Below are 16,811 nucleotides of genomic sequence, written 5' to 3'. Positions count from 1 at the left end.
TTCTATAATAACTTGATGGAAGGACAGGTTTTGAAGGCCCTTTGTTCTCTACGTGACAAATTCTCCCAGTTGATACAGGAGATAGGAGGGAGAGCTAGTGTAAGCATCGTATGGGGAGGTGATTTTAATCAGCATCCTTGCCCACGCAGTAACAGTAAGATTTGTGGACTGGTCGATGAATATGAAGACCCAATTGTGCATTTTAATCACACTAGTACGGGGTCATATTTAAATGAAATTCTGTCATATCTTTGGCTTACAATAGTTAATAAATGAAATGCGATCTCCCTTCGGTTAGATCCAACATTTTTGGGGAGGGGACATGAGACAGCAATAGACTATATTTTAGTATCAAATGCTCTGGGTAATAGAGTCATGAGCTTTGATTCAGTGGTTAATACACTAAGTGATCACTGTGACCTTAAGAAATCTATTTAAGGCATGCTCAGTCCTCCTCACAGATCAAAGGCAGTGCTTTAAGTCAGAACACCCTGCACTTGGCCAAGATAAATGGATACTCCCTAAGATGGGAGACGGTAGACCCCGGGGAAATACCTAAAAAAGTGGTGTGTGCAGCCTATCCATCTATAGTTAAATGATTAGATCTGGGAGTACCGGAGTAGGAAGTCATTTATAACTTTACGGCAATCTTAGAAAAAATAAATGAATTACTAACAGTAAAGTCTCAAAGAGATTGTCCCAGGTGAGTGGGGTGGTTCAATCATAAATGCACGGCAGCACATAAAAAATTGAAGACAGCACTGAACAAAACGAATAGAGACCCAGAGGAAATAAGAACTTTAAGAAAAGACTATAATACTGCACGTAAGGAGAGGATGGGCAAATTAAAACAAGCCCTATGGGAACAACTGCATAAAAGCTCCATAGATAAAAATAGTGAAGCATTTTGGAGAGTGGTAAAATACCCTTTTTAGCAGATTGCAAAAATCTCCCGGCCATAGAAGTAGCTATCGAGGAACCGGTGTGGGTGAAACATTTCTCGAAAATGTTCCAGAAAGGTCCGCTACCAGCAGGGACTGATGCAGCTCCTAGCGGTAGCTCCTCCACAGTGTCCTATCCCATTCAGCTAGAACTTGCGATAAGCGAGGTACTTCAAGCATTAAATGCAAGTAAAAATGGGAAAGCCCCGGGTCCAGACGGGGTTCCCGTAGATCTATTTAAGTATAACACAGACCTATGTGCCCCAATATTGACCAGGGTATTTAGGGCAGTAATGGAGAAGGGTCTGCTGGTCTCCTGGATTAAATCCATCATGGTCCCCATTTTTAAAAAAGGAGACCGGCAAGAGGTATCCTGCTATCGCCCGATTTCACTGCTGGATTCGCTAGGCAAGGTGGTGGGGAGAGTAGTGCTTGAGCGTCTACAGCAGTGGGCTGATGATGGCGGGATCCTCTCGGACCTTCAATTAGGAGTCCGGGAGGGTTTTGGGACCACCGAGCAAGCACTAAATCTCTCAATGTTGCTGGATAAATAGGTCAGTGCAAAGCAGTCCAGGTTATACATGGTTTACGTTGACCTGTCTGCTGCGTTTGATTGTGTCTCCCATGCAAAATTGTGGTCCGTTCTGTTATTAATGGGTGTAGATGTTCCCCTGATTGACTTCTTGAGGGAACTATATGCGAATGCCTCCGCGAGGGTACGTTTCGGTGTGAAAGGCGAGTTGTCCGCGTCGTTTAGAGTAGAGCGTGGAGTCCGGCAGGGTTGTGTCTTGGCCCCCTTTCTCTTCTCACTTCAAACAAATGGTCTGGAGGTGGCAATGTTGAGGGAGGGCCAGGACCTACCGCAAGTAAAAAATCGTCCGGTCCCTGCTTTGCTCTACGCGGACGACGCTGTAATACTGGCCCATACCCCTCGCGAATTACAGAAGGCCCTGGTCAGGTATGCTGACTTCATGGGGAGCTTAGATCTACGCATAAATATAAAAAAGACTTATGTAATGGCAGCAGGCTCAGGGAAAAAGGGGGGCAAATACATATTTCTCAGTAAAGAAAAACTTGAACTTACTGGCCAATACCCCCATCTAGGTATTATAATTGATGATAGAATGAATTGGAAACCTGCAATTGAGGCCAGGAAGCATCATCTAATGCGAGCAGTCTCTGCGCTTATAAACTTCTCACGGAGGTTGGGAAAAAGGCCACCTGTAGAACTGTTATAAATCTATAGAGCTAAATGCCATGCGATAGCCCTGTAAGGGGCTGGAGTATGGATGCATGCTAACATCGAATGTCTGACATAATATCGACAGACAGAATATCGATATGCAAAAATATCAGAGCAAAAATATCGACAGCAAAAATATCGGAATCCTATCTTCATTAAGGTAAGTACAAAAATATCGAAAAAATAATATCAAAGTACAAAAATATCGGAATCAAAAATATCGTTTTTTTAATGTATTAATAATAATGTAAAAATAAATTAAAAATACATATAATTTTACAACTATTAAATAAAAATATTAAAACAAAATTAAAACTAATACATATACATTTAAAATAAATAAAAAACGTAATAATTTAAAGTAATTTTAATTTTTTTCATTTAATTTATTTGATTTAATGTAATTTTTTTTTTTTTACCCTGTACGCCTGTACCTCAAAAACCCAAAACTGACCCTGAACCCTAAAAATATCCCTGTACCCCAAAAACCCAAAACTGACCCTGAAACCTAAAAATACCCCTTTACCCAAAAACTGAAACTGACCCAGAACCCTAAAAATACCCCTTTACCCAAAAACTGAAAACTGACCCTGAACCCTAAAAATACCCCTTTACCCAAAAACTGAAAACTGACCCTAAACCCTAAAAATACCCCTTTACTCAAAAACTGAAAACTGACCCTGAACCCTAAAAATACCCCTTTACCCATGAACTGAAAACTGACCCAGAACCCTAAAAATACCCCTTTACCCAAAAACTGAAAACTGACCCTGAACCCTAAAAATACTCCTTTACCCATGAACTGAAAACTGACCCAGAACCCTAAAAATACCCCTTTACCCAAGAACTGAAAACTGACCCTGAACCCTAAACATTCCCCTTTACCCAAAAACTGAAAACTGACCCAGAACCCTAAAAAAAACCCTTTACCCAAAATTAATTAATATTATTTAAGTACCAATTAATTATTAATTAACAATAACAATAAAGTAAATATATTAGCACATTTGCTGTAATTAATTTAATTTAATAATTAATATTATTTTCCCCAATTAATTAATTAAGAATAACAATAAATTATATATAAAACATTACTATAATTAATGTAATTTAAATAATTAATATTAATTAATTACCAACTAATTAATAATTATAAATATGTCAAAAATTATATTAATTAATTAACTAATTAATTGAAATTAATTACCAATTAATTATTAATTAAAATATGTACAAACATATATCAATTAATTAATTATTATTAAATTACTTCCCACCCTATTCCCCTATAAACCCATAACCCACTACAGAACATATTTATCAATTAATCAATTAATTAAAAATAATTAAAAATTATTTTTCAATTAATAATTAATAATTCCTACTAATTAATAATTAATTTAACATAATTAAATTACTTCCCACCCTATTCCCCTATAAACCCACAACCCGCTACAGTAGTAAAAGACAATATTTAATTAAATTACATTAAAAATAAATAATAAAACATAATAAATACAATATAATATACACTAAATTTATTTAAAAATTGATATTAGTAACATCAAAGTTATTAATTTCGATATTATTGACATCGATATTTACAACTTCGATATTACTGATATCATACCAATATCGATATTAAGACTGTCGATATTACTTACCTTCGATATTTTGTCCCATCGATATTTAAACTTCGATATTTTTGTATATCGATATTTAAAAATCGATATTTTGTCTGTGTACCGCTAACATCAGTCCCCTACAAGTGGCAGAGAACACTTTTTAAAGATTTTTGCTAGCAGCACCTAAATGCGTCTCTACGTTTGCTTGTCATACGGAATTGGGGATCCCGTATTTGGTGGATTTAGCAAAAATTCAACCGCTTTTACTTTGGCGTCGAATCTGGACATAAAAAAAAATGCACTTACTAAGCAAATAGTGGCAGGCTGTATGTCATTAGACCACTCACTTAAAATCAGTTGGCTTCGGTATGTGAAAAATCTTTTAACTGATTTGGGACTTGGGAATTATTACACCACAGCTGATACGATCTGTGAAATATCTAGGAAGGAACTGAAAGTAAGGGCCCTGAGCCACCTACAAGAGCTGTCAATTGCCAAGGAAGCAATGAAAGCTTCCGTCCGACACTCAATGACGGTTCAGACTACCCTTTCTATTCAACCATGTCCATTATACGAACTGACGCAATTTAAGCGATTCCTCCTGATAAGATTTAGGCTAAACATCTTTCACCGATTGGTGGTTTTTCTGGAGCAAAACAGTTGGGATAGAACCCTCACACCTTGTCCATGTGATGAAACCTCAGCGCAAACAACCATTCACACTGTTCTGTTTTGTAAGTTTTATGTTAGTCATCGTAATCTTTGGTTGGTAGCGTTGCTAAAACTAATGGGTCTTAGAAGATGTCGCCCAGCCATGCTGCGACTGCAGTTTCTAGAGACCAAATGGACATACAAATATATTGTTAAATTCTTGAAATGCATTTTTAAACATAGAACAAACCTTTGAAAAGTCCTTTCCCTGTGAAAATAAATGAATTTTCGAAATGAAGAAATTTGTTGTATTAGTTAGCATGGTTAGGGACCCCCAACGTTATTAATGGATAAGACGCTTAATTTATGTACAATGATGTTTTTTATCTGTTATACCGCTTTTATAGTTTTTATATTTTTTTAAACTGAATAAAGAATATATTGATATTGAGTTAAACGCTCCCCTCTCTATTGTTCATATTTGTTCTTGTCTCCCTCCGTCTTTTTCTTTCCCTCCTTCTCTCTCTTCTTTGCTCCACTAGTCTCTTGCTCTCCCTCACTCTATCTTTCTCTCACTATGCCTCTCCTCTCTATCTCCCTCAATTTTTCTATTTCACCCTCTCATGCTCTCTCTGCTTCTCTTTCCGTTCCCTCCCTGTTTCACACTACTGCTTTTTCTCTCTTGATCTGTCACTAATTCTCTTTCTTTTTCTCCTACTTTCTTTCACTCCCTATTTCCTTCTCTTGTTCTCTATCTTATCTCTTTCTGTCTCTTGGGGCCATATGCAGGTAATCTCTATTTACCGATTCTGAAATACCGAATGTTACCGATTTGGTATTTCAGAATCGGTAAATAGTAGGTAGGTAAACATTCGGCAAATTTTACCGATTCAGTAATTTTCAGTATTACCGATTCGGTATTACCGATTCAGTATTTACCGATTCGGAGGCCCATAGGAATGAATGGGAAGCCATTCACCATTACCGATTCGGTAAATACCGAATCGGTAATAGGGGGAACATATTTAGGGTGGCAGTGTGTCACATTGATACCCTGTTGCACCCCTGAATCATGCATGTTTGCACATGTGGAACACATACATGCCCTAAGGGCATGTATGTCTGCCACATGGCACTTTTAAAAAAGCACAACATAGCTTTTTTAAAGGTTTCACCAACAACTTAAATCAAAAATGCACTTGCTTGGGTGCTCCCTACATAGGATTTAAGGATTTGGTAATTTACTGATTCAGTATATTAAGGATTTGGTAATTTACTGATTCAGTATATTAAGGATTTGGTAATTTACTTATTCCTTAAATCAAGCCACCTACATTGGAAAAAGCTAAATACCGGTCGGTAATGGCAAATTTACCAATTTTCGGCCGTTTCCGACCGGTATTAAGCTACCTACATATGGCCCTTGGTCTTTCACTCGCCCTCCATTTCTCTTGTTCTCAGTCCCTCTCTTGTGTTCTTGATTTCCTTTCTTCCTCCGTCTCTTGGTCCCTGTTCCCCTCTATCTCTCTCTTACTCCATATCCATCTCTCTGTCTTACCTGTTCTCTCACCGTCTCTATCTTTTTCTCACCCCAGCTTCTCTTATCCTCTCTCTTTCTCTCTTTCTTTGTTCTCTCTCCACTTTCTCTCATTCTTTCTCTTTCTTTCTTGGTCTCACCCTCTTTTTTCTCCTGCTTACTCTTGTTCTCCCTTTCTCCCTCACTCTACCTCTTGCTCTATCTTTATCATTCTCTGTCTTTTCCATTTTCTCTCACTCACCCTCCTCCCTGTGATTGGGTGAGATTGAAATGAGGGCACTGTGCTGGGAGTTGCACTTAATATATACATTTATGGTTTGAAATATAGTAAACGTTTCATTTCTCTCTGTTTCTTTCCAGTTGATACAGGTTTTGTTCGCCTCTCTAATGCTGCGGATTCTTGTGCTGGGGTTGTGCTGGTTATAAGCAATGGCTTTGAAGGAACAATTTGCGACTTGTATTGGGATATGAACGATGCCGCAGTGGTCTGCAGACAGCTGGGGTGCGGAGCACCAATCTCAGCGCCTGGAGGGTCTGTCTTTGGAGCCCCCCCGAACAGGGCTCCTTTAATATACAATGTGGGATGCAGAGGAGATGAGTCCAGCGTGTTACGGTGTTCCTACAGCTCCAGCCCACCATCATCTTGTTATAAAAGAAGGGATGCATCCGTACACTGCACAGGTAAGAATCGCAACAGATCCCACAAAGTCATTCTGACAAATCAGACATTTAGTCAAAATGTGGGTGAAAACCTATTGGAGTAAGTTTTACACTTCTGGTTTGTGACATTTGTGTTTCTTGGGTTTGTTCTACAAAAGCTCTACATTCTCTCCCACTTCCCGAATTCTAACCAGGAGGAAAGTTATTCAGTTGGCAATAAAGATCTGACTCTCCCGGTTATTGTCCTTCCATTTTGTGCCCTCTTGAAAAATGTTTTTTTCCTTCTAAAAACTGGTTTGTAACATATTTGCCAATAGTGGGCATACACTATAGATTCAAAAAGTGAAGTTTATATTCAAAGTTTTGCATTTTTAGCCCCTGACTCAGATTCTACAAAAATTGGCCATCTCTATGGGGTTGACGAAGGAGTTATATCAACCGTAAGGGATCTAGGTCTGAATGTTGACATAATTCCACCTCCTTTTTCTCTTCCTCCCTTCATGTCCAGTCATATATTTATGATATATAGGGGCATATTACCAAGCATAAGCGATAATTATTGCTATGCTTGGTTAGCAGCAATAATTTTATCGCCATGCTTCGCCTATTTTTATCGCTTAGGAGCCTTGTTATTATCAAGGTTAATCTCCTAAGCGATAAAAAACGGCCAAAATGCATGAATACCGCTGAAAAGTCCGCGATATTCATGCATTACCGAGCTAATGCTCTTCGCCATGTTATCCACCTACCATTGAATAACATGGCTAAGAACTGCTCAGGGCAGACGTTAGCTTTTGGAGATATTCGCGCGTAGCGCGAATATTTCCAAAAGTTGGTAATCGGAGATAGCGATGCTAGCGACTGTTTTCAGTCGCTAGCATCTTGGCACGCCTACTTTGCGTGTCATTAGCGATAATTATCGCTGACATGCAAAGTGGGCCCCTTAATGCCCGCTATCCCCTACAAGCTGTCGCTAACTGTTGTAAGCGACAGCTTGGTAATAGGGCGATTAAATTATCGCCGCATTAGCGGTAAAAAGTCCCGCTAATGCGGCGATAATGGCCCTTGGTAATATGCCCCATAGTCTTTTATTAATGCTTGATCATCTTTTCGAAATGCTACCTCTCTTAAAGTAATTATTCTGGATTTTAACTTAGATATTTCATCTAACCCTGAAATCTGGATTATCAACTCTACATCAGACCTTTGCAAAGGTCTTACACTGGAGGACTACCCAATGGGAAATATTCTCAAGGAGTCATCGCCGAGTTAACTGCACTTTATCACAGCCAAAGTTGCGATAAATTTATCACCCCATTTACAAGCTGGTGCTAACAGCCCATAGCACCAGTTTACCCGCGATCACAGCCGCAAAAAACATCGCCACAGATGACCCCAGCAACTATCGCTACTAAGATGCAGAGTTGGCATTCCCGTGCAAAAAGGCACGACAACACCACTTCGCAACATTCTCAACGACCAGCCAGATCGGCGATACAACCACAAAACATGCAATATGGCGTGTTAGCAGCAGGAAACTAATACCTGCTCTGACCTGGTTGAAAGTCGGACTACAGCCTGCACCATAAAAGGGAGCCATGCCCACAGCCACACCTGAAGAACAATAGACACCATGGAGCCACTGAACATGCGGGCCGGACACCCAAGAGGGCAACAACACCCACCACCCCCAGGACCCCCCCGGACTCCCACCACCCCCCGGACAGACACTGAGGCAGCGCAGACAAAAACAGTGACCCCAGAAAATGCACCAACCTCACAGACCCAACACCAGGGAATGTAATTGCCCAGTACAACTTGAAAGGGACAACCCACCTCTGCATCCTGACCACTATTGGCCACCGGCTGACGGTACCAACAGAGTGGACAACCAACATCCCACATCAGGCCAATCCAAGTCCCTCACAGCAGTCATGGATGACACCATCAGCTTTGTACCCCAGTACCAAAACTTCCCCCACTCAGCGCAGAAACAGACTGAAACCAAGCAAGGCTTGTACACCACAGCTGGATTCACGCTCTGTTCAGAGGCAATTGACTACACACATTTCCAACTTGTACCCCTGGCAACACTGCACACAATAAGTGCAACAGAAAGTGCACATATCCCACCAATGTGCAGACACTCCACCTACGTTGCCGCCAACCACCCAGGCAGTGTGCATGATGCATATACCTCTGACAGTCCGTCATCAACCTGTGCTACCAGGATGACACACACGGAAATGCACTGCTCATTGGCCAAATACCAAATGCACACACCACACACCTCAACTCCACAATCATGCAACTCACAACACAGAAAATGCACATGTTACAAGCTCACATACAACATGCACACCCATCAGCCACAACAGCACAATTCACAGTGGGAACGTGACCCAGCCATGTTCATTAGCCATCAACGGCTTGGCACCTAGGCCACACAATAGCAGAATGTTGGAAGAGGTGGGGACCAGGATTGTGCAAAGGAGGCAAGCGACTGATGAATGAGAATGCACACAATGCCAAATGCGGTATGGATGTGAGGGCTGGACTGCGGTACAATGGTTAGAGCTCAATGGTTAGAGCGGCAGACCCTGATGCAGAGGTCTAGCCCGGGACCAGGGTTCAATTCCCCGCCTCGGCGGGTCTTGGGCTCAAAAATTCCACGGACCTGATAATTCTCGCCTCGGTGCCTATTCTAATCATAGAGTCCCACTCTGCAACTCTGGGCAATAGCTTGCTTAATCTCCACAACGGCCCCCAACACGCTAAGTATGCCTGGCCTTCACCCTGTGGATGCCCAGGAGTGGATGTCTCACAGGGAAAGCCAGGACGGGTTCCACAGCGGTATTCGTACAAGCGCCTTGAGACCCTTGCGGGTGAGTAGTGCGCTATACAAGTATCAATTTACATTTTTTTACATTTTATCCATGTCGACACCCACCAATGGTGTTTGGAGTGTTGTGGACATTGGAAGCAACCATGTCACCCCAGCCAGTGGGGAAGATAGCGGGAATGTAGCTTGTTACGCACCCCCCTGTCAGCGTGAGCGGAGTTGGCTGGTCCAGAGTACGCCAGCCTCGCGTAGGGGTGTGAATAAAAGGCACATAAACATGGGCATGGTCCTCTCTGGAATGCTCAACGTCTCTGCCAGGGCGGCACCTCTCACCCCGCCATGAGGCTGATGCTGTTGTCGTGAGCGGGGTTGCTTGTGATCCTGTGCGCCTGTTGTACCCCAGGACCAGTCTTACCCACACCTCCGCACCCAGGCCACAATGCCAACCTGTAGATACCGGTGTGTGTTGAAGAGGGCCCACTACATGCCGGTGTACACTCCAAGCCCAATGCCCGCAACCCTGGCAACCTGCTACGACCATCGCAGCCTCCGCAAGCATGGCGCACAGCACTCCTTTCTCATTTACATACTCTACCGGCTGACACAGCAGACTAGTGGGTGACACATTTGGAACTGAGTCTTGATTGATTACACCATGGCAGAGGACTATGTAGTAGTAAAATCTTTATTCGGTTTCATTTTTACAAAGAGAACCATAAAAGTGTACAGACATTTTATAAAATTTAGCAATACAGATTAAAATTCAGTTTGGTAAGAGATCATCATTGGCTTATCAAATAATTTTAGAGGTTGTTTTTTTTTTTAAAGGTTTAGCCTATGCTTAAAAATGCATTTTAAGAAGGTGCTAACAACTTTACACACGTAAGCCGAATTTAAAAATTGTAACCAAAACATAGCAGGGCGACATCTTCTAAAATGTAAAGAACGAAGCAGAGGTATTAACCAAAGTTTGCGATGAGCAGAATAGAATTTACAAAACAAAACAGTGTGCATTGTTGACTGTTCTGATAGTTCGTCGCATGGGCAAAGAGTTAAGCATTCATCCCAGCTGTTTCTTTTAGGGAATGCTACCACCCTATGGAAAATGTTCAACCTAAATCTCGTTAATAAAAAGCGTTCAAACTGCGAGTTTACGTATGTTAGATAGGGTTCCATTTCCAGGGTGGACATAACTGCTACGGAATGCTGTACTGATTGTTTCCTGATCTCCACAGTGATGCGAAGCTCTTCGAAATAGCTCAGTGCTTTTACCTTTAGTTCTTTTTTTGTTATTTCGGCGATGGTTTCAGGATTGTAATAGTACTCCGGCATTCCCAGGTCTGCAAAAAGTTTCTTTACATATGTGAGCCAGGCTATTTTTTCGGCCCGGTCTAGAGTGATACAGTCCGTGATTATAGCTTTGGTAAGTGTGTTTTTTGTTGAGACCCATATTCTGCGCCAAAGGAGTATTGGTTCAATTTTAGCCAGATCTCCGATGTGTGGGAGTCCCAGTTCTGCATGACAGGCATAGGTTGAGGCTATTTTTGGGACCGCGAGCAAGAATCTCAGAAAAATGTTTTCTGCTACCTGCAGGGCATTTGTATTTTTGTGTCCCCATAGGCCCGCCCCGTATAGAGCGATGGAATGGCACTTGGCTCTATATATCCTAAGTAATTCTACCGGGGGTTTTTTCCCCAGTTTTTGAGCAAATTTCATTAGGGCAGCGATAGAGCGCAGCAGTTGGTGTTTGCGTGCTTCTATGGCTGCTCTCCAGGTGAGCCTCTCATCTATCATAATCCCTAAATAAGGGTACTGGGAGGTGGTTTCCAGCTTTTCACTATTTAGGAAGATAGCTTTTTCCTGTTTCCTGGCTTGTCCCGCCACCATCACATAAGTTTTTTTTATATTTATGTGAAGGTCTAGGTCGCTCATAAATTTAGCGTAGGTGTTCAGGGATTTTTGGAGCTCTCGTGGGGTGCGTGCTAGGAGCACCGCGTCATCCGCGTACAGGAGCGCGGGCACCAATCTCTTGTTCACTCGGGGCAGGTCCAAAACCCCCTCAACATTTCCGCCTCAAGACCATTTGTGTAGAGGGAGAAGAGGAAGGGGGCGAGGACGCACCCCTGCCTGACCCCACGCTCCACAGAAAATGGTTCCGACAATTCGCCCCGTACTCCAAAACGCACCCTGGAGGAGGCGTTCGAGTAAAGTTCCCTGAGAAAAGTCACCAAGGCCTCGTCTATTCCCATGTCGGACAGCAACACCCACAGTTTTGCATGGGATACGCAGTCGAAAGCCGCGGAAAGGTCGACATAAACCATGTAGACCTTCCCGCGTTTTGCCGACGCGTATTTACCCAGCAAAAGGGCCAGGTTCAGGGCTTGTTCCGTTGTTCCAAGTCCCTCTCGGAAGCCGTACTGGACATCCGAGAGGGCCCCGGTATCCTCTGCCCACTCCTGCAGACGCTGGAGTATCACTCTTCCCAGTACTTTCCCCAGTGAGTCGAGAAGGGAAATAGGCCGATAACAAGTCACCTCCTCTCTATTGCCCTTTTTAAAGATGGGTACTAATATAGATTGTGTCCAAGAGTTAAGTAAACCTTGCTGCATTGTTGCGTTGAAGACCCTAGTTATGATGGGAGCCCACAGGTCTATTTTGAATTTAAAGAAATCGACCGGGACCCCATCAGGGCCTGGCGCTTTTCCGCTCTTGCTAGCGTTAACTGCTGTGATAACTTCATATAATTGAATTTCCAGTGAGATTGGGTATACTTTATCCTGATTTAGGGAGTGTCTTCTATCTATAGGGACTACAGGCTGGGTTTGTCCAAAGATCTTAGCAAAGTGATTGACCCAGGTTTGTCCCTCAATGGCCACATCTATGCTAGGGTGGTCGTCTGTGTCGTTCAGGAATGGTGCTTTTACCACCTTCCAAAATAGATCGCTGTCTTTATTGAGTGAACTTTCGTGCAGCTGATCCAATAGGGCCTTTTTTAGTTCCTCTTTACGCGCTCTACACGCTAGCCTGTATCGTTTCCTCAGGATCCTAATCTCCTCCTGGTTTCTTGTTGTTTTTGACAGGGCTCTCTTTAATTGTTTATGGGCAGCCGTACAACCTGGACTAAACCAACCTTTTTTCTTTATTTCCTTAGGCCCTTTCTGTTCCTTGGTAAGGCATTCATTTACTTTAGCTAATATTTTTTTAAAGTGGAATATTACATTCTCATCACTCGCATCAAGGTCTAAGCAATTAGATATAGCAAATTCAGCTTCGGTTACCACTTTATGTGTCAGCTCAGTTGGGTCAATCTTTCCCCAACCCAGGGTGTAGCCATTTGTTTTTGTAAGCTGTAAATTATTTTGGGTGAGGGTAGACATTATAGTCTGGACTATTGGCTGAGCTTGGTCTAAGATTAGATCAAAAACTAAGGCCGAGTGGTCACTCAGGGTGTTAATTTTAGTTTTAAAATTTGCGGTCCTATTTACTAGGGATGCTGTCGTAAGAATGTAATCGACAGTTGTTTCGTGGCCCCTACCAAGGTAGGTGGGATCCAGTTTCCCGGTTGAGGGGTTAATATGGTTTAATATAAGTAGATCCAACCTTGACAGTGTTTCATTTAATAGATCACCCACCGCTGAATGACTAAAGTGGATTATCTGGCCTTCTGAGTCACCTCCGATCCCGCAGACATCGCAATTTGACATCGTACAGGGATGGTGATTAAAGTCACCTCCCCATACGATGCTTGCGGGTTCCAGCCCTGGTCTTAGTCTCGCGCCACTAGATAATTTCTTGCAAAGGGCCCCCAACATTTTTAGCCTATCATTTTCCCCTGTATTATCATATAGGTTAACAAGAATTACTGTCCTCTTTGTCTTGAAAACCAGCTTTAAAATTTGAAAATTGGGTTCTAAGCTAAGTACAGTCACTTCCAAACCTGGTATAGTATTAGATATGTAAATTGCCAGCCCTCCTTTGGCTCTTCCATGCGTTCCTGCGATCCCTGCTGAGGAATAGGTTTTGTAACCTACAAGGTGCATTTCTTTCGTAAGCCAAGTTTCCTGAAGGGCCACTACTTGACAGTCTTTGACAAAATCTAATGTTCCATCCACCATTTTTTCTCGGAGGCCCGCAACATTCCAGAACATTATCTGGATGTTTTCTATTCTCCTGGTGAGGATCTGTCCTTTATTTAGTCCATCTTCTGTTTGTCTTGTGACCGTGTCTGGCTCTGGAATAGGTTCCCTATTAGTTCTGATGGGCTTCACATTTGTTTCGGTCTGTATGCTAGAGTCTTTCTGCTCCCTCGGACTTGTTCCATGCAATTGGGTAAGTGGAGGTTGGCTTGCGTTGTTGCAGGTTTCAATTGGAGTATCTGGAACTGTGACAACCAGGGGGGTATTCTCTTTTGTTATGAAGGGTTGTGCAGGTGAAGATTGGTTGCTGGCAAGTCAATCTATTCCGTCTAAGCCGCTTAGGGCTGAGAAGGGGTTAAATGTAGGTATGTTGTCGCCTGAGGGGATCAGATGGTAATTGTTGTTAAACGGGTTATTTTGGTAAGGATGGTGATAAGGTGGGTGTTGGAGTTGATTTAGAAACTGATTCTGTGTGAATTGATAGCCTACTTCTCTCCACTCAGGGCGCTGCCTACTAATGCGATGGTGAGGTGGCTTGTTGATTAATTCCCGTGGGTAGAAGTAGCTAACGTAGTGTGTTGTGATGTTGTCCCCTCCTGTAATCTCATACCAATCACCTATAGTTCTTACCGCCCTGTGATCCTTAAAATTGATAATTATGGCGTCCCCTCTTTTGTCTTTCGGCCTAGACCCCACCCAAACAGCCCGCCTGACCGACAGAATTACCCCGTTAACGTGTGCGGGGAGGGGTCTATTCTGCTTCAACCAATAGATGGTTTTATTTTTTAGCGCGTGGTAAGATTCTCTGTCCCCTTCTGCTAGTTCTGGTACTCCTGCCATTACGATTGTGTAAGGTGCAGATTCAGGAGGTAGATCAACTATCCTACGTCTAGGTCTATATGGGCGCTGTGATAACTGTTCGCCCATCTCGGTAGTTGGTGTAGGGTTCGTTGGGGGGGTTAGAGGTGGTGTTAGATGCGGGGAGTGTTCTTTCTGTAGGGTTCTTCCCTATCGTGTTTTTGCCCTCTGCGGTTGGTTTTACCCCGTCTTTTACCTGATTACTATTTAATGGTTTTGGGGTATCTTTTTTTGTTGTTTCTTTTGAGGTTTTTGCTACCGCTTTTTTCCCTTGTTTGGTTCCTGGTTTCATGGACGCACTACTGGTCGATGGTTGGGCCAGTAGAGGTGCGTTTTGGTCTGTGGGGTTATGTGCTGGGTGTTTGTGTGGTTGTGTGGATAGTTTAAGAATGGCCGCAGTATTTCCTTCTAGTTGTTTACCCAGTTTTTCTAGATGGGAGCTTATTAGTCTTGTTCTCTCCATAAGAGGAAGCATGAGAGCCTTCACTATTACCTCTATTCTGGAGAGAAGTTCTGCCTCCATTTCAGGAAGTAATCCTGTCGTGGTGCGGGTATTCTGCGCCGTGGTGGTAAGAAGAAGGGGTGTTGGCGGCGGAGGGGTTGTGTTCAGGATGGTGATTGTACTAGAAGCGGTAGGGGAAGATTGTCGCTTTCGTTTCTTGGTATGATTGTTTATTTGATCTAAGGGAGGTGGGGGGGAAATGGAGAGATTTGGGGAGCTAGATAGTCTAGATGCATTGGGGCTAACTAGAGTTATTTCAGGAACCGGTTCTTGTTCTGGTTCTAGTTAATTTCTAAGTGGGTGAGTGATTGTATCCCTCGCGTCGTTTCCCAAAAATGAGAGTGAGTTAATGTTAGGGGAGGGAATAATGGAGGACTGAGAATCAAAGTCGATCAAATGTGGGGAGCGGGCATTCCCAATCAGACCTAAGGAGGAGCGCTTACCGGTTAGCAAGTCCATCGATAAGCGCTTTTCAGTGTCCGCTATTTCTTTTTCTAGGACAATTGTGACTCTCTTAAAAAATTGATCAATGGTTCCTGTTACTGGCCCCCTCGATGTGTTTACAGTAATATTCCTGTGTTTTGCATGGTCCGAAGGCATGATGGTTCGGGTATCTATTTGACAAGAAGCGATATCTAATCCGGCTTGAGGTTAGTAGATTTAGTAGAGAAATCCTTGGAGGTTATAGCAGATGAAGGGAAAGTCGATTGCCAAAGGTTGGGCGTTAAGGGGGTGGCCCGTCCCGTCCTTGTTCGACCTTGGACGGCCTAAGACGGCCCGCCCTTTGCCCGGGCTTTGCCCCGGGCGCTCCCGCGCGCTCCCGCGCAGCGGTGCGCTATGTCACTAATAAGGCGGTGTAAGGCGAGGGGCGGGGCAGGCAGGGAGAGCGACCCAGGTGTTGCGGGTCTCGACCTCACGCAGGGACTCCTGGGAGATTGAGTCACTGCGGGTCAGCTCGCAGCCCTGCGGCTCCCAAACGATGGCTCACAGATGCAGGCAACGCAGCGGGACCCGCACAGCGGGTCCGGCAAGGAGCTGGTAATTATCCTCGCGTTACCTACTTTCAAGGCAGAGGGTCTTCCAGTGACTCCCACAGACGGCAATACAGCTTTCTGATGATCCCAGCGAGGGTTGGTGCAGCAGGTCCTTATCTGCTGAGGCGAGGGCGGGGCAGGCAGGGAGAGCGACCCAGGTGTTGCGGGTCTCGACCTCACGCAGGGACTCCTGGGAGATTGAGTCCCTGCGGGTCAGCTCGCAGCCCTGTGGCTCCCAAACGATGGCTCACAGATGCAGGCAACGCAGCAGGACCCGTGCAGCGGGTCCGGCAAGGAGCTGGTAATTATCCTCGCGTTACCTCCTTTCAAGGCAGAGGGTCTTCCAGTGACTCCCACAGACGGCAATACAGCTTTCTATGTTTATGGCTAACTTGAAATCACTATACTCCCTTCGATTTAGTGCCACCAAGCCTGTGTATAGCATCGCAACCACACCTGCATGTGGGCCCACACGGGCTGAGCTCGAGTAGGTCACAGAATTGGAACACGACATTGATTATTCAGAGGCAGAGCGCATATCATTGCATGCAAGGAGAGGCGTAAGAGGATGATGCATTGCAGTCGGGAGCGAAAAAGGATCATCATTATGGAGGTGATCGAACACTACCGACAACTGCCCTTGTGTCGCTAACTCTGTGCATCGCGAGCCTACGACACATGGATGTGGGCCACTGCTGACCACTGTCTCTGGCCTAAACTGCAGCCAAGTAGGTCACAGAGTCCTGATTTAGCAATTGCGGAGTTCATATCAGTGTACCGAC

At 43.7% G+C, this 16,811-nt stretch overlaps 1 protein-coding gene across 1 annotated transcript in view; it reads left to right on the top strand.

Annotated features, from left to right (window-relative positions):
* Positions 1-16,811, top strand: part of LOC147725161 (CD5 antigen-like) — a 334,692-nt gene that overhangs the window by 66,819 nt on the left and 251,062 nt on the right. Inside the window, exon 2 of the mRNA XM_086967128.1 lies at positions 6,358-6,678. Within this exon, the coding sequence (XP_086823254.1) occupies positions 6,358-6,678 (321 nt within the window). The remainder of the gene's footprint in view (positions 1-6,357; positions 6,679-16,811) is intronic.

Source organism: Lissotriton vulgaris, chromosome 4_1 (assembly GCF_964263255.1).
Source record: "Lissotriton vulgaris chromosome 4_1, aLisVul1.2, whole genome shotgun sequence".
Classification (NCBI taxonomy): Eukaryota; Metazoa; Chordata; class Amphibia; order Caudata; family Salamandridae; genus Lissotriton; species Lissotriton vulgaris.
Note: the sequence above shows the minus strand (reverse complement) of the source record. Positions and strands in the feature narration are given on the sequence as shown.